The sequence below is a fragment of the Lethenteron reissneri genome, chromosome 33 (genome assembly GCF_015708825.2).
Source record: "Lethenteron reissneri isolate LAM-NWPU_2019-01 chromosome 33, ASM1570882v1, whole genome shotgun sequence".
Taxonomy (NCBI): Eukaryota; Metazoa; Chordata; class Hyperoartia; order Petromyzontiformes; family Petromyzontidae; genus Lethenteron; species Lethenteron reissneri.
Window position 1 is genome coordinate 8,081,348 of NC_083811.1, and position 22,989 is coordinate 8,104,336.

A 22,989-nucleotide genomic window follows, 5' to 3' on the forward strand; every position below is an offset into this window, starting at 1 on the left:
TCATCATATTTCACAGCATTGTAAATTTCAATTCACTATGCCATCTCAAAATGTCACCGAATAAACTGTATGTTATATATATTTTTAGAAAGGCAAGTTTTAATTGCAGGAATGTTTAAGCAATGTACTTAATGCATCAAAAAATCGCGAAGCTCACTAATATTCAGATCGTAAAGTATCCATATCCATTGTGTTTCGAGACCATCATAACGTTTCAATCCATTTAGTTTGTTTTAGAAAGCGAGAAAGATACTCACAGAAGCACTTCCAGGTGTAGCAACAGCCATCAGCATCGTACACCATCATTGCGTTGCGGCACTTGGGTTTCGTGGAGACGCTGCACTTTTTGGTGGAGTAGGAGATGTTGTCGCCGCCATTGCAGGTGGCGATCGTGCAGTTGTCAACCTTCCACGATTCCATGAACTGCAAAGATGAAGCATAATCGGTGTGAGGAACTTGATAAAAAAAATATTAGTACGTGAAAAAACCGGGAAAAAACATGGCTTTCATGACATGGTAGCTTCTTGTATTTCATACATTAATCATAGTGTCAAGTCAAAGAAGCTACAATAGATGAAGGAATTAAAAATATTCACTTACTTGACGTGGTGGATTTACAGAGTGACAGCCTTTGTCGACTGTTGTAGATACAGCAGTTGTTTCAGGTGTTGTGGGCAACGACCCAAGAGATGTGGCTGAGGATATGAACGCTGTTGTCGCCTCATTGGTTGATGGTTTTTCCGTGGTAAAGGTAACAGTGGTTGTACTTTCTTGCATAGTAGATGGAGGTATTGTTGAAGCTGGAAAATAATTAAACATTTCCCCATTATTTTCCAAATACTGACGATAGCAAAATGTGTTATTTAGCGACAATAGTGAAGATAACTATATCAGTGATCTTACTTGGTAGTGGTACGCAAGCATGGTCACAGATCATTGTTCCTTCTGGACAGAAGCAGCCCTCACGGAGTTCGGTGGTCATTTCAACGCTGCCACTGCATTGCACAAACATAGACATTTACATGCAATTCATAACATATATTACAATTCCATATTTAACAAGTATTTTAAGCATCCACATTACACTTGACAGAAATGAAGATGAGATCATAAAGCTTCTGTATATTTCATTGTCTAGTTGGTAATAGGAACACACATTACCCAGAACTGCAGGATGCCACCGGTTTGGGTCCTGCAGGCTTGTACTCCATTCCAACAGGACAGTCGAAGTCTGTGAACCCAACCATTCGATTACATGCTGTCAGTCATCACAATACATGATGCAGTGTACAGATGTACAATGTGTAATGTGAGGATATATCCGGGTCATTGACGGATCACAACTCGTCACGATGATTGCCTCTGCCGGTCCTGGTCCATAGCCAATGGGGGGAAGCCTAGGGGCGTGGCCTTGACGTAATGGAAAGGTGACAGCTGTAAGTAGAGGATTGGTTCTGCTGGCTTTAGCCACAGCCAATGGAGAGACGAGTCAGGGGCGTGGTCCCGGGAGCCTACGGTGGAGTCTGGAAGATTCCATAGAGGCTAACCAGGATTGGTGGAAACGTACCACGTGACCCGGGTATTAAATAGGGGTGGAGACGAACAACACGTGGTCAGAACTGGAACGGACGAAGGGGAGAGGCCACGCGAGAGAACGGGTCCAGGCTGCTACGTGGCTGCGCGCGTCTCTCTCTTTCTATCCCTCTCACGCTGTCTGTCAGCAGCGTGAAGGAGTGTTGTAATGAAAGACGAATAAAGACCAGATTCCAGAAGTCGCTTCAACGACCTTTATTACAAATGTAAGAGTCCTTATTAATAATGCCGTGGGCAAGGATCCATGAGAGTCCTGGTGTTTCTTACCACAGCCTCCTTCGGTGGCTTTTCTCCAGTCCACGAAATAGCCCAGCATGGCACAGTCATCTGCTGCAGATTGGATGCTGGGGCACCCAGCTGGAATGGAGTTCACTCTGCACTGGTCGAACTTGCACGTCTCTATGTAGCTCAATAGACTGGTCACTTCTAAGCAAGCAGAGAACTCCCTGTAGAGACACAATAAGTGGATGGTGACTGATTTGAAAGTACAGTACCATAAACATAGTGGAAATATTATCCTCGAAAAGTAATGCCTCTCGAGGCAATCTTCCATTATTTAATCTTCAGTGAAAAACGAACGGTACAGCAATCAAGCGATTTTCTTCAATGTTTCACATTACGAAAGCGCAGGATGTCACATATAATATGAAAAAGTACGTTGCACTTGTGAAAATAGTCTGTTATTTGAACGTAATCATGGTTAAGGTTGAGGGAGCGTACGTCTTATCGATGGCCTTGCACAGTTTGTGGTCGAATACACAAGGGGCTGTAGGGGTTGGAGTGGGAGTCTGGCAAGGCACGCTGCCCGATGGCCCTGGTGATTTGCAGTGTGGCTTGCTGGGATCGGCCACCATCCACTCCTTGGCCGTGACCTGGCAGCAATCAGATGCTTCCGACTTCCCACTCTTGCGCACACAGTCATCACTGGCCTGGTTGTTGCACGTTCCTGAAATGCGACAATAATGGGGCTTTGAGTATGGATCCGTTGATAGACAATTTACAAGTGACTTTAGGAAAAAAAGATTGCTGTGCATTTCAATAATGTTGTATAAATGTTGTAGACATGTAACCTGTCAATTTGTCCCCAAATAATTGAAAGAGTTCGCTTACCACACTGTCCCTGGGTGTTGTCACCAAAGAGCTCATATGGAAGATCAATAGAATACATCTGGCCAGTGAAGACGATCGTTGAGTAGATTGCAGGGATGTGCACCATCACAATAACATCCGTGGATGTAATCTCAATCCCGTCTGATGAAAATGGTAGTTTTACCAGCTCATTGTTGTAGAGAACCTGGATAAATTCAAAAGTGCAATCAATTACCATTGTCCAAACATAGGCATCTCAGATGAATTATCTTCCTTTTACATACTTAGGTTGTGAAAAAAAATTAGGGGTGATGTTTACCGTGATGATGCTCTGCTTTTTCCTGACAATGGCTGGGATGCTCATGTTGACGGAGTTGCCGTTGTAGTTGACGGTGATGCCCCTGGGGAAGGAGGCTGGGGTTCCAGGGAAGAATTGGAAATTGTCGGTGATGATTGAGAGATGGTGGCGGTTAACCTTCTCCTCCACCAGGGTGTATGTGCAGTCTTCCAGGAATGCGTACAGAACTTGGTCGAAGGTGCGGATGTGGGGATCTCCCCATCCCTTGCAGTTGCCTTTGGGCAGAAGAAGCACAAATAATCATTGCACCGGAACACATTCTACCATGAACACAAATGAATAGAAATTAAATCACGGCAACATTCTAAATCATCAATTCATCATATTTCAAAGCATTGTAAATTCCAATTCACTATGCCATCTCAAAATGTCACCTAATAAACTGTATGATATATTTTTTTAGAAAGGCCAAAGTTTTTATTACAGGAATGTTTAAGCAATTAATTTAATGCGGCAAAAAATTCGCGAAGCTCACGAACGATGTACAGATCTTAAAGTATCTATAACCATTGTTGTTTGTTTTAGAAAGTGAGAAAGATACTCACAGAAGCACTTCCAGGTGTAGCAACAGCCATCAGCATCGTACACCATCATTGCGTTGCGGCACTTGGGTTTCTTGGAGACGCTGCACTTTTTGGTGGAGTAGGAGATGTTGTCCACGCCATTGCAGGTGGCGATCGTGCAGTTGTCAACCTTCCACGATTCCATGAACTGCAAAGATGAAGGATAATCGGTGTGAGGAACTTGATAAAAATTCTTAGCATGTTAAAATAATAATAACATGGCTTTCATGACATGGGTGCATCTTGTATTCCATGCATTAATCATAGTGTCAAGTCAAAGAAGCATTAAGAATATTCACTTACTTGACGTGGTGGATTTACAGAGTGACAGCCTTTGTCGACTGTTGTAGATACAGCAGTTGTTTCAGGTAGTGTAGGCAACGACCCTAGAGATGTCGCTGAGGATATGAACGCTGTGGTGGATAAAGGAGCCGTGGATGTTTCACCAGATGAGGTAGATTGGTGTGGCTCTGAAATCGTTGTTTGGACTGGTGTCCCACCACTTTGCGGGATTGTGGTCGTTTGTTCAACATAAGGAGCTGTTGTTTGTGACTGGGGTGCAGTTGATTGGCCAGGTGTTGATCCAGCCGTAGACAGAGTTGTGGTAGTTAGCACAACTGTAGTAATTGGTTCGTGGACGGTTGTGGTTACAGCTGGTGTTGGAACCTCAGTGGTTGATGGTTTTCCCGTGGTAAAGGTAACAGTGGTTGTTTTTTCTTGCGTAGTAGATGGAGGTGTTGTTGAAGCTGGAAAATAATTAAACATTTCCCCATTATTTTCCAAATACTAACGATAGCAAAATGTGTTATTTAGTGACAATAGTTAAGATAATTATATCAGTGATCTTACTTGGTAGTGGTACGCAAGCATGGTCACAGATCATTGTTCCTTCTGGACAGAAGCAGCCCTCACGGAGTTCGGTGGTCATTTCAACGCTGCCACTGCATTGCACAAACATAGACATTTACATACAATTCATAACATATATTGACAATTCCATATTTAACAAGTATTTTAAGCATCCACATTACACTTGACAGAAATGAAGATGAGATCATAAAGCTTTTGTATATTTCATTGTCTAGTTGGAAATAGGAACACACATTACCCAGAACTGCAGGATGCCACCGGTTTGGGTCCTGCAGGCTTGTACTCCATTCCAACAGGACACTCGAAGTCTGTGAACCCAACCATTCGATTACATGCTGTCAGTCATCACAATACATGATGCAGTGTACAGATGTACAATGTGTAATGTGAGGATATATATCCGGGTCATTGACGGATCACAACTCGTCACGATGATTGGCTCTGCCGGTCCTGGTCCATAGCCAATGGGGGGAAGCCTAGGGGCGTGGCCCTGACATAATGAAGAGGTGACAGCTGTAAGTAGAGGATTGGTTCTGCTGGCTTTAGCCACAGCCAATGGAGAGACGAGTCAGGGGCGTGGTCCCGGGAGCCTACGGTGGAGTCTGGAAGATTCCATAGAGGCTAACCAGGATTGGTGGAAACGTACCACGTAACCCGGGTATTAAATAGGGGTGGAGACGAACAACACGTGGTCAGAACTGGAATGAACGAAGGGGAGAGGCCACGCGAGAGAGCGGGGGTCCAGGCTGCCACGTGGCTGCGCGCGTCTCTCTCTTTCTATCCCTCTCACGCTGTCTGTCAGCAGCGTGAAGGAGTGTTGTAATGAAAGACGAATTAAGACCGGATTCCAGAAGTCGCTTCAACGACCTTTATTACAAATGTAAGAGTCCTGATTAATAATGCCGTGGGCAAGGGTCCATGAGAGTCCTGGTGTTTCTTACCACAGCCTCCTTCGGTGGCTTTCCTCCAGTCCACGTGATAGCCTAGCATGGCACAGTCATCTGCTGCAGATTGGATGCTCGGGCACCCAGCTGGAGTGGAGTTCACTCTGCACTGGTCGAACTTGCACGTCTCAATGTAGCTCAAAAGACTGGTCACTTCTGAGCAAGCAGAGAACTCCCTGTAGAGACACAATAAGTGGATGGTGACTGATTTTAAAGTACAGTACCGTAAACACAGTGGAAATATTATGCTCGAAAATTAATATTCAGTGCAAAAACGAACGGTACACCAATCAAGAGATTTTCTTCAATGTTTCACATTACACAAGCGTTGGATGTCAGATATATACGAAAAAGTGCATTGCAATTGGAAAAATGACGTGTGTTATTATAACATAATCATGGCTAATGTTGCGTACGTCTTATCGATGGCCTTGCACAGTTTGTGGTCGAATACACAAGGGGCTGTAGTGGTTGGAGTGGATGTCTCGCAAGGCACGCTGCCCGATGGCCCTGGTGATTTGCAGTGTGGCTTGCTGGGATCGGCCACCATCCACTCCTTGGCCGTGATGGGGCAGCAATCAGATGCTTCCGACTTCCCACTCTTGCGCACGCAGTCATCACTGCCCTGGTTGTTGCACGTTCCTGAAATGCGAAAATAATGGGCCTTTGAGTGTGGATCCGTTGATAGACAATTTCCAAGTGACTTTAGGAAAAAAAGATTGTGATGCATTTCAATAATGTTGGAAAATGTTGTGGACATGCAACCTGAAAAATTGTCCCCAAAGAATTGAATGAGTTCACTTACCACACTGTCCCTGGGTGTTGTCACCAAAGAGCTCATATGGAAGATCGATAGAATACATCTGGCCAGTGAAGACGATCGTTGAGTAGATTGCAGGGATTTGCACCGTCACAATAACATCTGTGGATGTAATCTCAATCCCGTCTGATGAAAATGGTAGTGTTACCAGCTCATTGTTGTAGAGAACCTGGATCAATTCAAAAGTGCAATCAATTACCATTGTCCAAACATAGGCATCTCAGGTGTATTATTTTGCTCTTCCTTTTTCATACTTCGGTTGCGGAAAAAAACAACGGTGATGCTTACCGTGATGATGCTCTGCCTTTTACTGACAATGGCTGGGATGCTCATGTTGACGGAGTTGCCGTTGTAGTTGACGGTGATGCCCCTGGGGAAGGAGGCTGGGTTTCCAGGGTAGAATTGGAAATTGTCGGTGATGATTGAGAGATGGTGGCGGTCAAGCTTCTCCTCCACCAGGGTGTATGTGCAGTCTTCCAGGAATACGTACAGAACTTGGTCAAAGGTGCGGATGTGGGGATCTCCCCATCCCTTGCAGTTGCCTTTGGGCAGAAGAAGCACAAATCATCATTGCACTGGAACACATTCTACCAAGAACACAAATGAATAGAAATTAAATCACGGCAACATTCTAAACCATCCATTCATCATATTTCACAGCATTGTAAATTTCAATTCACTATGCCATCTCAAAATGTCACCTAATAAACGGTATGTTATATATATTTTTAGAAAGGCAAGTTTTAATTGCAGGAATGTTTAAGCAATGTACTTAATGCATCAAAAAATCGCGAAGCTCACTAATTATATTCAGATCGTAAAGTATCCATATCCATTGTGTTTCGAGACCATCATAACGTTTCAATCCATTTAGTTTGTTTTAGAAAGCGAGAAAGATACTCACAGAAGCACTTCCAGGTGTAGCAACAGCCATCAGCATCGTACACCATCATTGCGTTGCGGCACTTGGGTTTCGTGGAGACGCTGCACTTTTTGGTGGAGTAGGAGATGTTGTCGCCGCCATTGCAGGTGGCGATCGTGCAGTTGTCAACCTTCCACGATTCCATGAACTGCAAAGATGAAGCATAATCGGTGTGAGGAACTTGATAAAAAAAATATTAGTACGTGAAAAAACCGGGAAAAAACATGGCTTTCATGACATGGTAGCCTCTTGTATTTCATACATTAATCATAGTGTCAAGTCAAAGAAGCTACAATAGATGAAGGAATTAAAAATATTCACTTACTTGACGTGGTGGATTTACAGAGCGACAGCCTTTGTCGACTGTTGTAGATACAGCAGTTGTTTCAGGTGTTGTGGGCAACGACCCAAGAGATGTGGCTGAGGATATGAACGCTGTTGTCGCCTCATTGGTTGATGGTTTTTCCGTGGTAAAGGTAACAGTGGTTGTACTTTCTTGCGTAGTAGATGGAGGTATTGTTGAAGCTGGAAAATAATTAAACATTTCCCCATTATTTTCCAAATACTGACGATAGCAAAATGTGTTATTTAGCGACAATAGTGAAGATAACTATATCAGTGATCTTACTTGGTAGTGGTACGCAAGCATGGTCACAGATCATTGTTCCTTCTGGACAGAAGCAGCCCTCACGGAGTTCGGTGGTCATTTCAACGCTGCCACTGCATTGCACAAACATAGACATTTACATGCAATTCATAACATATATTACAATTCCATATTTAACAAGTATTTTAAGCATCCACATTACACTTGACAGAAATGAAGATGAGATCATAAAGCTTCTGTATATTTCATTGTCTAGTTGGTAATAGGAACACACATTACCCAGAACTGCAGGATGCCACCGGTTTGGGTCCTGCAGGCTTGTACTCCATTCCAACAGGACAGTCGAAGTCTGTGAACCCAACCATTCGATTACATGCTGTCAGTCATCACAATACATGATGCAGTGTACAGATGTACAATGTGTAATGTGAGGATATATCCGGGTCATTGACGGATCACAACTCGTCACGATGATTGCCTCTGCCGGTCCTGGTCCATAGCCAATGGGGGGAAGCCTAGGGGCGTGGCCTTGACGTAATGGAAAGGTGACAGCTGTAAGTAGAGGATTGGTTCTGCTGGCTTTAGCCACAGCCAATGGAGAGACGAGTCAGGGGCGTGGTCCCGGGAGCCTACGGTGGAGTCTGGAAGATTCCATAGAGGCTAACCAGGATTGGTGGAAACGTACCACGTGACCCGGGTATTAAATAGGGGTGGAGACGAACAACACGTGGTCAGAACTGGAACGGACGAAGGGGAGAGGCCACGCGAGAGAACGGGTCCAGGCTGCTACGTGGCTGCGCGCGTCTCTCTCTTTCTATCCCTCTCACGCTGTCTGTCAGCAGCGTGAAGGAGTGTTGTAATGAAAGACGAATAAAGACCAGATTCCAGAAGTCGCTTCAACGACCTTTATTACAAATGTAAGAGTCCTTATTAATAATGCCGTGGGCAAGGATCCATGAGAGTCCTGGTGTTTCTTACCACAGCCTCCTTCGGTGGCTTTTCTCCAGTCCACGAAATAGCCCAGCATGGCACAGTCATCTGCTGCAGATTGGATGCTGGGGCACCCAGCTGGAATGGAGTTCACTCTGCACTGGTCGAACTTGCACGTCTCTATGTAGCTCAATAGACTGGTCACTTCTAAGCAAGCAGAGAACTCCCTGTAGAGACACAATAAGTGGATGGTGACTGATTTGAAAGTACAGTACCATAAACACAGTGGAAATATTATCCTCGAAAAGTAATGCCTCTCGAGGCAATCTTCCATTATTTAATCTTCAGTGAAAAACGAACGGTACAGCAATCAAGCGATTTTCTTCAATGTTTCACATTACGAAAGCGCAGGATGTCACATATAATATGAAAAAGTACGTTGCACTTGTGAAAATAGTCTGTTATTTGAACGTAATCATGGTTAAGGTTGAGGGAGCGTACGTCTTATCGATGGCCTTGCACAGTTTGTGGTCGAATACACAAGGGGCTGTAGGGGTTGGAGTGGGAGTCTGGCAAGGCACGCTGCCCGATGGCCCTGGTGATTTGCAGTGTGGCTTGCTGGGATCGGCCACCATCCACTCCTTGGCCGTGACCTGGCAGCAATCAGATGCTTCCGACTTCCCACTCTTGCGCACACAGTCATCACTGGCCTGGTTGTTGCACGTTCCTAAAATGCGACAATAATGGGGCTTTGAGTATGGATCCGTTGATAGACAATTTACAAGTGACTTTAGGAAAAAAAGATTGCTGTGCATTTCAATAATGTTGTATAAATGTTGTAGACATGTAACCTGTCAATTTGTCCCCAAATAATTGAAAGAGTTCGCTTACCACACTGTCCCTGGGTGTTGTCACCAAAGAGCTCATATGGAAGATCAATAGAATACATCTGGCCAGTGAAGACGATCGTTGAGTAGATTGCAGGGATGTGCACCGTCACAATAACATCCGTGGATGTAATCTCAATCCCGTCTGATGAAAATGGTAGTTTTACCAGCTCATTGTTGTAGAGAACCTGGATAAATTCAAAAGTGCAATCAATTACCATTGTCCAAACATAGGCATCTCAGATGAATTATCTTCCTTTTACATACCTAGGTTGTGAAAAAATATAGTGGTGATGTTTACCGTGATGATGCTCTGCTTTTTCCTGACAATGGCTGGGATGCTCATGTTGACGGAGTTGCCGTTGTAGTTGACAGTGATGCCCCTGGGGAAGGAGGCTGGGGTTCCAGGGAAGAATTGGAAATTGTCGGTGATGATTGAGAGATGGTGGCGGTTAACCTTCTCCTCCACCAGGGTGTATGTGCAGTCTTCCAGGAATGCGTACAGAACTTGGTCGAAGGTGCGGATGTGGGGATCTCCCCATCCCTTGCAGTTGCCTTTGGGCAGAAGAAGCACAAATAATCATTGCGCTGGAACACATTCTACCATGGACACAAATGAATAGAAATTAAATCACGGCAACATTCTAAATCATCAATTCATCATATTTCATAGCATTGTAAATTCCAATTCACTATGCCATCTCAAAATGTCACCTAATAAACTGTATGATAGATTTTTTTAGAAAGGCAAACGTTTTTATTACAGAAATGTTTAAGCAATGAACTTAATGCGGCAAAAAATTCGCGAAGCTCACGAACGATGTACAGATCCTAAAGTATCCATAACTATTGTTGTGTTTCGAGACCATCATAACGTTTCAATCCATTCAGTTTGTTTTAGAAAGTGAGAAAGATACTCACAGAAGCACTTCCAGGTGTAGCAACAGCCATCAGCATCGTACACCATCATTGCGTTGCGGCACTTGGGTTTCTTGGAGACGCTGCACTTTTTGGTGGAGTAGGAGATGTTGTCCACGCCATTGCAAGTGGCGATCGTGCAGTTGTCAACCTTCCACGATTCCATGAACTGCAAAGATGAAGGATAATCGGTGTGAGGAACTTGATAAAAATTCTTAGCATGTTAAAATAATAATAACATGGCTTTCATGACATGGGTGCATCTTGTATTCCATGCATTAATCATAGTGTCAAGTCAAAGAAGCTACAAGAGATGAAGGCATTAAGAATATTCACTTACTTGACGTGGTGGATTTACAGAGCGACAGCCTTTGTCGACTGTTGTAGATACAGCAGTTGTTTCAGGTGTTGTGGGCAACGACCCAAGAGATGTGACTGAGGATATGAACGCTGTGGTGGATAAAGGAGCCGTTGATGTTTCACCAGATGAGGTAGATTTTTGTGGCTCTGAAATCGTTGTTTGGACTGGTGTCCCACCACTTTGCGGGGATGTGGTCGTTTGTTCAACATGAGCTGTTGTTTGTGACTGGGGTGCAGTTGATTGGCCAGGTGTTGATCCAGCCATAGACAGAGTTGTGGTAGTTAGCACAACTGTAGTAATTGGTTCGTGGACGGTTGTGGTTACAGCTGGTGTTGGAACCTCAGTGGTTGATGGTTTTCCCGTGGTAAAGGTAACAGTGGTTGTTCTTTCTTGCGTAGTAGATGGAGGTATTGTTGAAGCTGGAAAATAATTAAACATTTCCCCATTATTTTCCAAATACTGACGATAGAAAAATGTGTTATTTAGCGACAATAGTGACGATAACTATATCAGTGATCTTACTTGGTAGTGGGACGCAAGCATGGTCACAGATCATTGTTCCTTCTGGACAGAAGCAGCCCTCACGGAGTTCAGTGGTCATTTCCACGCTGTCACTGCATTGCACAAACATAGACATTTACGTACAATTCTTAACATATATTGACAATTCCATATTTAACAAGTATTTTACGCATCCACATTACACTTGACAGAAATGAAGATGAGATCATAAAGCTTTTGTATATTTCATTGTCTAGTTGGTAATAGGAACACACATTACCCAGAACTGCAGGATGCCACCGGTTTGGGTCCTGCAGGCTTGTACTCCATTCCAACAGGACACTCGAAGTCTGTGAACCCAACCATTCGATTACATGCTGTCAGTCATCACAATACATGATGCAGTGTACAGATGTACAATGTGTAATGTGAGGATATATCCGGGTCGTTGACGGATCACAACTTGTCACGATGATTGGCTCTGCCGGTCCTGGTCCATAGCCAATGGGGGGAAGCCTAGGGGCGTGGCCCTGACGTAATGGAAAGGTGACAGCTGTAAGTAGAGGATTGGTTTTGCTGGCTTTAGCCACAGCCAATGGAGAGACGAGTCAGGGGCGTGGTCCCGGGAGCCTACGGTGGAGTCTGGAAGATTCCATAGAGGCTAACCAGGATTGGTGGAAACGTACCACGTGACGAACAACACGTGGTCAGAACTGGAACGGACGAAGGGGAGAGGCCACGCGAGAGAACGGGTCCAGGCTGCTACGTGGCTGCGCGCGTCTCTCTCTTTCTATCCCTCTCACGCTGTCTGTCAGCAGCGTGAAGGAGTGTTGTAATGAAAGACGAATAAAGACCAGATTCCAGAAGTCGCTTCAACGACCTTTATTACAAATGTAAGAGTCCTTATTAATAATGCCGTGGGCAAGGGTCCATGAGAGTCCTGGTGTTTCTTACCACAGCCTCCTTCGGTGGCTTTCCTCCAGTCCACGTGATAGCCCAGCATGGCACAGTCATCTGCTGCAGATTGGATGCTGGGGCACCCAGCTGGAGTGGAGTTCACTCTGCACTGGTCGAACTTGCACGTCTCTATGTAGCTCAATAGACTGGTCACTTCTGAGCAAGCAGAGAACTCCCTGTAGAGACACAATACGTGGATGGTGACTGATTTGAAAGTACAGTACCATAAACACAGTGGAAATATTATCCTCGAAAAGTAATCTTCAGTGCAAAAACGAACGGTACACCAATCAAGCGATTTTCTTCAATGTTTAACATTACGAATGCGTTGAATGTCAAATATATACGAAAAAGTGCGTTGCAATTGGAAAAATGACGTCTGTTATTATAACATTATCATGGTTAAGGTTGCGTACGTCTTATTGATGGCCTTGCACAGTTTGTGGTCGAATACACAAGGGGCTGTAGGGGTTGGAGTGGGAGTCTGGCAAGGCACGCTGCCCGATGGCCCTGGTGATTTGCAGTGTGGCTTGCTGGGATCGGCCACCATCCACTCTTTGGCCGTGACCTGGCAGCAATCAGATGCTTCCGACTTCCCACTCTTGCGCACACAGTCATCACTGGCCTGGTTGTTGCACGTTCCTGAAATGCGACAATAATGGGGCTTTGAGTGTGGATCCGTTGATAGACAATTTAGTAGTGACTTTAGGAAAAAAAGATTGTGATGCATTTCAATAATGTTGTAAAAATGTTGTAGACATGTAACCTGTCAAATTGGCCCCAAATAATTGAAATAGTCCGCTTACCACACTGTCCCTGGGTGTTGTCACCAAAGAGCTCATATGGAAGATCGATAGAATACATCTGGCCAGTGAAGACGATCGTTGAGTAGATTGCAGGGATGTGCACCGTCACAATAACATCTGTGGATGTAATCTCAATCCCGTCTGATGAAAATGGTAGTGTTACCAGCTCATTGTTGTAGAGAACCTGGATAAATTCAAAAGTGCAATCAATTAGCATTGTCCAAACATAGGCTTCTCAGGTGTAATATTTTGCTCTTCCGTTTTCATACTTCGGTTGCGGAAAAAAACAACGGTGATGCTTACCGTGATGATGCTCTGCCTTTTACTGACAATGGCTGGGATGCTCATGTTGACGGAGTTGCCATTGTAGTTGACGGTGATGCCCCTGGGGAAGGAGGCTGGGTTTCCAGGGTAGAATTGGAAATTGTCGGTGATGATTGAGAGATGGTGGCGGTCAACCTTCTCCTCCACCAGGGTGTATGTGCAGTCTTCCAGGAATGCGTACAGAACTTGGTCAAAGGTGCGGATGTGGGGATCTCCCCATCCCTTGCAGTTGCCTTTGGGCAGAAGAAGCACAAATCATCATTGCACTGGAAGACATTCTACCAAGAACACAAATGAATAGAAATTAAATCACGGCAACATTCTAAACCATCCATTCATCATATTTCACAGCATTGTAAATTTCAATTCACTATGCCATCTCAAAATGTCACCGAATAAACTGTATGTTATATATATTTTTAGAAAGGCAAGTTTTAATTGCAGGAATGTTTAAGCAATGTACTTAATGCATCAAAAAATCGCGAAGCTCACTAATATTCAGATCGTAAAGTATCCATATCCATTGTGTTTCGAGACCATCATAACGTTTCAATCCATTTAGTTTGTTTTAGAAAGCGAGAAAGATACTCACAGAAGCACTTCCAGGTGTAGCAACAGCCATCAGCATCGTACACCATCATTGCGTTGCGGCACTTGGGTTTCGTGGAGACGCTGCACTTTTTGGTGGAGTAGGAGATGTTGTCGCCGCCATTGCAGGTGGCGATCGTGCAGTTGTCAACCTTCCACGATTCCATGAACTGCAAAGATGAAGCATAATCGGTGTGAGGAACTTGATAAAAAAAATATTAGTACGTGAAAAAACCGGGAAAAAACATGGCTTTCATGACATGGTAGCCTCTTGTATTTCATACATTAATCATAGTGTCAAGTCAAAGAAGCTACAATAGATGAAGGAATTAAAAATATTCACTTACTTGACGTGGTGGATTTACAGAGCGACAGCCTTTGTCGACTGTTGTAGATACAGCAGTTGTTTCAGGTGTTGTGGGCAACGACCCAAGAGATGTGGCTGAGGATATGAACGCTGTTGTCGCCTCATTGGTTGATGGTTTTTCCGTGGTAAAGGTAACAGTGGTTGTACTTTCTTGCGTAGTAGATGGAGGTATTGTTGAAGCTGGAAAATAATTAAACATTTCCCCATTATTTTCCAAATACTGACGATAGCAAAATGTGTTATTTAGCGACAATAGTGAAGATAACTATATCAGTGATCTTACTTGGTAGTGGTACGCAAGCATGGTCACAGATCATTGTTCCTTCTGGACAGAAGCAGCCCTCACGGAGTTCGGTGGTCATTTCAACGCTGCCACTGCATTGCACAAACATAGACATTTACATGCAATTCATAACATATATTACAATTCCATATTTAACAAGTATTTTAAGCATCCACATTACACTTGACAGAAATGAAGATGAGATCATAAAGCTTCTGTATATTTCATTGTCTAGTTGGTAATAGGAACACACATTACCCAGAACTGCAGGATGCCACCGGTTTGGGTCCTGCAGGCTTGTACTCCATTCCAACAGGACAGTCGAAGTCTGTGAACCCAACCATTCGATTACATGCTGTCAGTCATCACAATACATGATGCAGTGTACAGATGTACAATGTGTAATGTGAGGATATATCCGGGTCATTGACGGATCACAACTCGTCACGATGATTGCCTCTGCCGGTCCTGGTCCATAGCCAATGGGGGGAAGCCTAGGGGCGTGGCCTTGACGTAATGGAAAGGTGACAGCTGTAAGTAGAGGATTGGTTCTGCTGGCTTTAGCCACAGCCAATGGAGAGACGAGTCAGGGGCGTGGTCCCGGGAGCCTACGGTGGAGTCTGGAAGATTCCATAGAGGCTAACCAGGATTGGTGGAAACGTACCACGTGACCCGGGTATTAAATAGGGGTGGAGACGAACAACACGTGGTCAGAACTGGAACGGACGAAGGGGAGAGGCCACGCGAGAGAACGGGTCCAGGCTGCTACGTGGCTGCGCGCGTCTCTCTCTTTCTATCCCTCTCACGCTGTCTGTCAGCAGCGTGAAGGAGTGTTGTAATGAAAAACGAATAAAGACCAGATTCCAGAAGTCGCTTCAACGACCATTATTACAAATGTAAGAGTCCTTATTAATAATGCCGTGGGCAAGGATCCATGAGAGTCCTGGTGTTTCTTACCACAGCCTCCTTCGGTGGCTTTTCTCCAGTCCACGAAATAGCCCAGCATGGCACAGTCATCTGCTGCAGATTGGATGCTGGGGCACCCAGCTGGAATGGAGTTCACTCTGCACTGGTCGAACTTGCACGTCTCTATGTAGCTCAATAGACTGGTCACTTCTAAGCAAGCAGAGAACTCCCTGTAGAGACACAATAAGTGGATGGTGACTGATTTGAAAGTACAGTACCATAAACACAGTGGAAATATTATCCTCGAAAAGTAATGCCTCTCGAGGCAATCTTCCATTATTTAATCTTCAGTGAAAAACGAACGGTACAGCAATCAAGCGATTTTCTTCAATGTTTCACATTACGAAAGCGCAGGATGTCACATATAATATGAAAAAGTACGTTGCACTTGTGAAAATAGTCTGTTATTTGAACGTAATCATGGTTAAGGTTGAGGGAGCGTACGTCTTATCGATGGCCTTGCACAGTTTGTGGTCGAATACACAAGGGGCTGTAGGGGTTGGAGTGGGAGTCTGGCAAGGCACGCTGCCCGATGGCCCTGGTGATTTGCAGTGTGGCTTGCTGGGATCGGCCACCATCCACTCCTTGGCCGTGACCTGGCAGCAATCAGATGCTTCCGACTTCCCACTCTTGCGCACACAGTCATCACTGGCCTGGTTGTTGCACGTTCCTAAAATGCGACAATAATGGGGCTTTGAGTATGGATCCGTTGATAGACAATTTACAAGTGACTTTAGGAAAAAAAGATTGCTGTGCATTTCAATAATGTTGTATAAATGTTGTAGACATGTAACCTGTCAATTTGTCCCCAAATAATTGAAAGAGTTCGCTTACCACACTGTCCCTGGGTGTTGTCACCAAAGAGCTCATATGGAAGATCAATAGAATACATCTGGCCAGTGAAGACGATCGTTGAGTAGATTGCAGGGATGTGCACCGTCACAATAACATCCGTGGATGTAATCTCAATCCCGTCTGATGAAAATGGTAGTTTTACCAGCTCATTGTTGTAGAGAACCTGGATAAATTCAAAAGTGCAATCAATTACCATTGTCCAAACATAGGCATCTCAGATGAATTATCTTCCTTTTACATACTTAGGTTGTGAAAAAATATAGTGGTGATGTTTACCGTGATGATGCTCTGCTTTTTCCTGACAATGGCTGGGATGCTCATGTTGACGGAGTTGCCGTTGTAGTTGACAGTGATGCCCCTGGGGAAGGAGGCTGGGGTTCCAGGGAAGAATTGGAAATTGTCGGTGATGATTGAGAGATGGTGGCGGTTAACCTTCTCCTCCACCAGGGTGTATGTGCAGTCTTCCAGGAATGCGTACAGAACTTGGTCGAAGGTGCGGATGTGGGGATCTCCCCATCCCTTGCAGTTGCCTTTGGGCAGAAGAAGCACAAATCATCATTGCACTGGAACACATTCTACCAAGAACACAAATTAATAGAAATTAAATCACGGCAACATTCTAAATCATCAATTCATCATGATTCAAAGCATTGTAAATTTCAATTCACTATGCTCTCTCAAAATGTCACCGAATAAACTGTATGATATATTTTTTTAGAAAGGCAAGTTTTAATTACAGGAATGTTTAAGCAATGAGCTTAATGCAGGAAAAAATCGCGAAGCATTCGAACGATATTCAGATCGTAAAGCATCCATATCCATTGTGTTTCGAGACCATCAAAACGTTTCAATCCATCCAGTTTGTTTTAGAAAGCGAGAACGCTACTCACAGAAGCACTTCCAGGTGTAGCAACAGCCATCAGTATCGTACACCATCATTGCGTTGCGGCACTTGGGTTTCTTGGAGACGCTGCACTTTTTGGTGGAGTAGGAGATGTTGTCGCCGCCATTGCAGGTGGCGATCGTGCAGTTGTCAACCTTCCACGATTCCATGAACTGCAAAGATAAAGGATAATCGGTGTGAGGAACTTGATAAAAATTCTTAGCATGTTAAAATAATAATAACATGGCTTTCATGACATGGTAGCATCTTGTATTTCATGCATTAATCATATTGTCAAGTCAAGGAAGCTACAAGAGATGAAGGCAATAAGAATATTCACTTACTTGACGTGGTGGATTTACAGAGCGACAGCCTTTGTCGACTGTTGTAGATACAGCAGTTGTTTCAGGTGTTGTGGGCAACGACCCTAGAGATGTGGCTGAGGATATGAACGCTGTTGTCACCTCAGTGGTTGATGGTTTTCCCGTGGTAAAGGTAACAGTGGTTGTACTTTCTTGTGTAATAGATGGAGGTGTTGTTGAAGCTGGAAAATAATTAGAAATATCCCCATTATTTTTCAAATACTGACGATAGCAAAATGTGTTATTTAGCGACAATAGTTAAGATAACTATATCAGTGATCTTACTTGGTAGTGGGACGCAAGCATGGTCACAGATCATTGTTCCTTCTGGACAGAAGCAGCCCTCACGGAGTTCGGTGGTCATTTCAACGCTGCCACTGCATTGCACAAACATAGACATTACATGCAATTCATAACATATGTTGACAATTCCATATTTAACAAGTATTTTACGCATTCACATTACACTTGACAGAAATGAAGATGAGATCATAAAGCTTTTGTATGATTCATTGTCTAGTTGGTAATAGGAACACACATTACCCAGAACTGCAGGATGCCACCGGTTTGGGTCCTGCAGGCTTGTACTCCATTCCAACAGGACACTCGAAGTCTGTGAACCCAACCATTCGATTACATGCTGTCAGTCATCACAATACATGATGCAGTGCACAGATGTACAATGTGTAATGTGAGGATATATCCGGGTCGTTGACGGATCACAACTCGTCACGATGATTGGCTCTGCCAGTCCTGGTCCATAGCCAATTGGGGGAAGCCTAGGGGCATGGCCCTGTCGTAATGGAAAGGTGACAGCTGTAAGTAGACGATTGGTTCTGCTGGCTTTAGCCACAGCCAATGGGGAGACGAGTCAGGGGCGTGGTCCCGGGAGCCTACGGTGGAGTCTGGAAGATTCCATAGAGGCTAACCAGGATTGGTGGAAACGTACCACGTGACCCAGGTATTAAATAGGGGTGGAGACGAACAACACGTGGTCAGAACTGGAACGAACGAAGGGGAGAGGCCACACGAGAGCGGGGGTCCAGGCTGCCACGTGGCTGCGCGCATCTCTCTCTTTCTATCCCTCTCACGCTGTCTGTCAGCAGCGTGAAGGAGTGTTGTAATGAAAGACAAATAAAGACCGGATTCCAGAAGTCGCTTCAACGACCTTTATTACAAATGTAAGAGTCCTGATTAATAATGCCGTGGGCAAGGGTCCATGAGAGTCCTGGTGTTTCTTACCACAGCCTCCTTCGGTGGCTTTCCTCCAGTCCACGTAATAGCCCAGCATGGCACAGTCATCTGCTGCAGATTGGATGCTGGGGCACCCAGCTGGAATGGAGTTCACTCTGCACTGGTCGAACTTGCACGTCTCTATGTAGCTCAATAGACTGGTCACCTCTGAGCAAGCAGAGAAACTCCCTGTAGAGACGCAATAAGTGGATGGTGACTGATTTGAAAGTACAGTACCATAAACACAGTGGAAATATTATGCTCGAAAATTAATCTTCAGTGCAAAAACGAACGGTACACCAATCAAGCGATTTTCTTCAATGTTTCACATTATGAAAGCGTTGGATGTCAGATATATACGAAAAAGTGCGTTGCAATTGGAAAAATTAGGTCTGTTATTATAACATAATCATGGTTAAGGTTGCGTACGTCTTATCGATGGCCTTGCACAGTTTGTGGTCGAATACACAAGGGGCTGTAGGGGTTGGAGTGGGAGTCTGGCAAGGCACGCTGCCCGATGGCCCTGGTGATTTGCAGTGTGGCTTGCTGGGATCGGCCACCATCCACTCCTTGGCCGTGACCTGGCAGCAATCAGATGCTTCCGACTTCCCACTCTTGCGCACACAGTCATCACTGGCCTGGTTGTTGCACGTTCCTAAAATGCGACAATAATGGGGCTTTGAGTATGGATCCGTTGATAGACAATTTACAAGTGACTTTAGGAAAAAAAGATTGCTGTGCATTTCAATAATGTTGTATAAATGTTGTAGACATGTAACCTGTCAATTTGTCCCCAAATAATTGAAAGAGTTCGCTTACCACACTGTCCCTGGGTGTTGTCACCAAAGAGCTCATATGGAAGATCAATAGAATACATCTGGCCAGTGAAGACGATCGTTGAGTAGATTGCAGGGATGTGCACCGTCACAATAACATCCTGTGGATGTAATCTCAATCCCGTCTGATGAAAATGGTAGTGTTACCAGCTCATTGTTGTAGAGAACCTGGATAAATTCAAAAGTGCAATCAATTACCATTGTCCAAACATAGGCATCTCAGATGAATTATTTTGCTCTTATACATACTTAGGTTGTGAAAAAAAATAACGGTGATGTTTACCGTGATGATGCTCTGCTTTTTCCTGACAATGGCTGGGATGCTCATGTTGACAGAGTTGCCATTGTAGTTGACGGTGATGCCCCTGGGGAAGGAGGCTGGGGTTCCAGGGAAGAATTGGAAATTGTCGGTGATGATTGAGAGATGGTGGCGGTTAACCTTCTCCTCCACCAGGGTGTATGTGCAGTCTTCCAGGAATGCGTACAGAACTTGGTCGAAGGTGCGGATGTGGGGATCTCCCCATCCCTTGCAGTTGCCTTTGGGCAGAATAAGCACAAATCATCATTGCACAAGAACATTCTACCATTGCCTCAATGTAATACAACTTAAAATAATCAATTCATTGTAATGTTTAAACAATTCAATTGTACAGACTCCACAAGAGCTAGTGGAATTGCTCTAAAGTGGAAAACATTGTCTAATATCCTAAATTAATGAAATTATTCACGTATAATATACGTTAAACGTATCCTTCCTAAAGCAGTGCTATTCAAACACATTTGAATAGTATATATATGTAATTATCACATACATATTATTGCTTGTGAACATAATTCACAAAGTAAACTTGAACTGCACACACAAAATTTGTCCACGTTTTACGATCATGATTTAGGATACATTTGTATTTCTTTCCATTTTATGCTCATTTATGTTCATTCACTCTAAATATCCAGGTATTCCTAACAATTGCCGCCAGTACCATCGCGATGCTTGAATGCATTTATTTTGTTTTAGAAAGTGAGAAAGGTACTCACAGAAGCACTTCCAGGTGTAGCAACAGCCATCCGCATCGTAGACCATCACTGCGTTGCGGCACTTGGGTTTCTTGGAGACGCTGCACTTTTTGGTGGAGTAAGAGATGTTGTTCCCTCCATTGCAGGTGGCGATCGTGCAGTTGTCAACCTTCCACGATTCCATGAACTGTAGAACATACAAACGAACGTTTTTGCGGTACACCGGTGGGCGGTATAAAAAAAAGCACATTTTTCACAACAATATATTTTTTTTCCCACGGTTCGCAACCCCGGTCAGAAAATCTTGCAGGGTGCTTCAAAATCAGTTCTCGTAATGTCGAAGCGGTCGGACGATGAACGTCATGAGTGGCTGAACACGGAGTTTCACAGTTTGTTGCCGTATAGCACCCCAGCCTGATGACAATTGGCTGCTCTGTGTTCCAAAGGCAGATTTGACTCGTGCCCTAGAATTGGTGGGACGGTTCCTCGATTCAATGAACCCAAATCAATGGTCAAGATTGACTTTTTTTTTTTATCAAGTCTCAATAAACCGAATAAGCATTTGAATCGCAACAAATTTGGTGACAGGGACAATTAAAGATGGATAAACATATTTGCTGATTGAAATTTAGATTTTAGGCTGTTTTATGAGGACCAGTGTGTTATGCTGCACTAATGTACTGCCAATATGTCCACATATAATAAGTGTGAGACTCATAATCACCATGCATACTTTAACCACCGTGCGTCCCTTCTTGAGAAAGTGTCTCCGTAACTGATACATTCACACATGTATTAACTTAGCAGAGTCTGTTAACAATAGTCTCAATACATTTATCAACAACACTATGGTGATTAAAGAGAACATATACAGGGTGTTTTAAAAAGATGGACCCGATTTGAAATCGATATATCTTTGAAATTGGGTCCATCTTTTTGAAACACATTGCTATAATAGGCACGGTGATATTTTCACTCACCTGACGTGGTGGTTTCACGGAAGTAACACTCTTCAATTGTTGATATTGTTGTTATTTTTGGTAATGTTGCCAATGTCGTTGTGGGCACTAGAGGACCGAGCGTCGTTGTGGGTGCTGGAGATTGAGATGAAGAACTAAATGCTGTCGTAATTTTCTTCGTTGTGAACGTCACGGTTGTGACAGTTGATGCTGTTGTTGAGTGCCCTGTTCATTGAAACGCATATTCAATTTCACAACTTCATTTTAACAAAGGGATTTATTAGTACTTTATATAATAAAACAAACAGAATCAAAGTAAATTAAACGATGTTTATTTACTAGGTAAGGCCCACTGAGCTATATAGCTATTTTTCAGAAGCGACCTGGCCACAAATTATAGCTCAACGAATTGGTTTATCTTGTGGACATTTATAGCAGCCAGATACTCTTTTAAATATAAACATGATGCTAGGATCATTTCGATTTTTAAGAAATCGCATTGACAAGACTTCTATCAACATCACAATACACGTTTGTGAATGACATATATTTATATTTCTTACCCAAAAACCTATATTACGGATCATATTGGTCGCGAAAGCCTACGTGTTAAACCGACAGAGAAAGATGTTTGAGGGCAAATAAAAGGCACGCTGTCATGTCAATGTATCACTTTACTTTGCCCCTTCAATTGTAGTTAACATGAAAATACGAATGATCCCAGCCCGATTTGAATATCAACATAATTGTAACTTGGTTTCATTACCGGTGATGATGGGTGTGGTGGGTTGGCAGCTGCTCTCCCTGTGGATGTGTCCACCAAGCTCACACGCCGCAGTGAAATGGCAGAGGCCATCAAGGCCATCGCTCGTGAAGATTGTTTCTCCCGGGAGGTAGTTCCCCCCATTGAACTGGCAGCAGTCTGGGGGCACACAAAGACCAACATTTCTTAGATGTAATATTAGTCACTGCGAGGCTCCCAAACGTGAAAACTGTCTCAAGCAGCACCGTTGTGAGGGGAAAGAAGCCTAGTTGAGATGCCAGATGAGGGAACATGCCCGTGATTACCGTGGAGATAGAGTGATGGGATCAGTTTGTGTGCAGGAGCTACATGGGTTACTGCATTGAGAGGGATGGTTACAGGGGATGCATTCATCAAGCAGTGGAAAGATGCTGGCTGATAATGATCA

At 44.0% G+C, this 22,989-nt stretch overlaps 1 protein-coding gene across 1 annotated transcript in view; it reads right to left on the reverse strand.

Moving 5' to 3' along the window:
* LOC133350272 (mucin-5B-like) overlaps positions 1 to 22,989 on the reverse strand; it is a 101,266-nt gene that overhangs the window by 52,639 nt on the left and 25,638 nt on the right. The window contains 12 exon segments of the mRNA XM_061564446.1: positions 258 to 423; positions 3,907 to 4,349; positions 4,453 to 4,544; positions 4,712 to 4,781; positions 8,745 to 8,923; positions 9,198 to 9,423; positions 9,588 to 9,771; positions 9,885 to 10,138; positions 14,043 to 14,208; positions 21,821 to 21,841; positions 21,843 to 22,024; positions 22,566 to 22,721. Of these exon segments, the coding sequence (XP_061420430.1) occupies positions 258 to 423; positions 3,907 to 4,349; positions 4,453 to 4,544; positions 4,712 to 4,781; positions 8,745 to 8,923; positions 9,198 to 9,423; positions 9,588 to 9,771; positions 9,885 to 10,138; positions 14,043 to 14,208; positions 21,821 to 21,841; positions 21,843 to 22,024; positions 22,566 to 22,721 (2,139 nt within the window).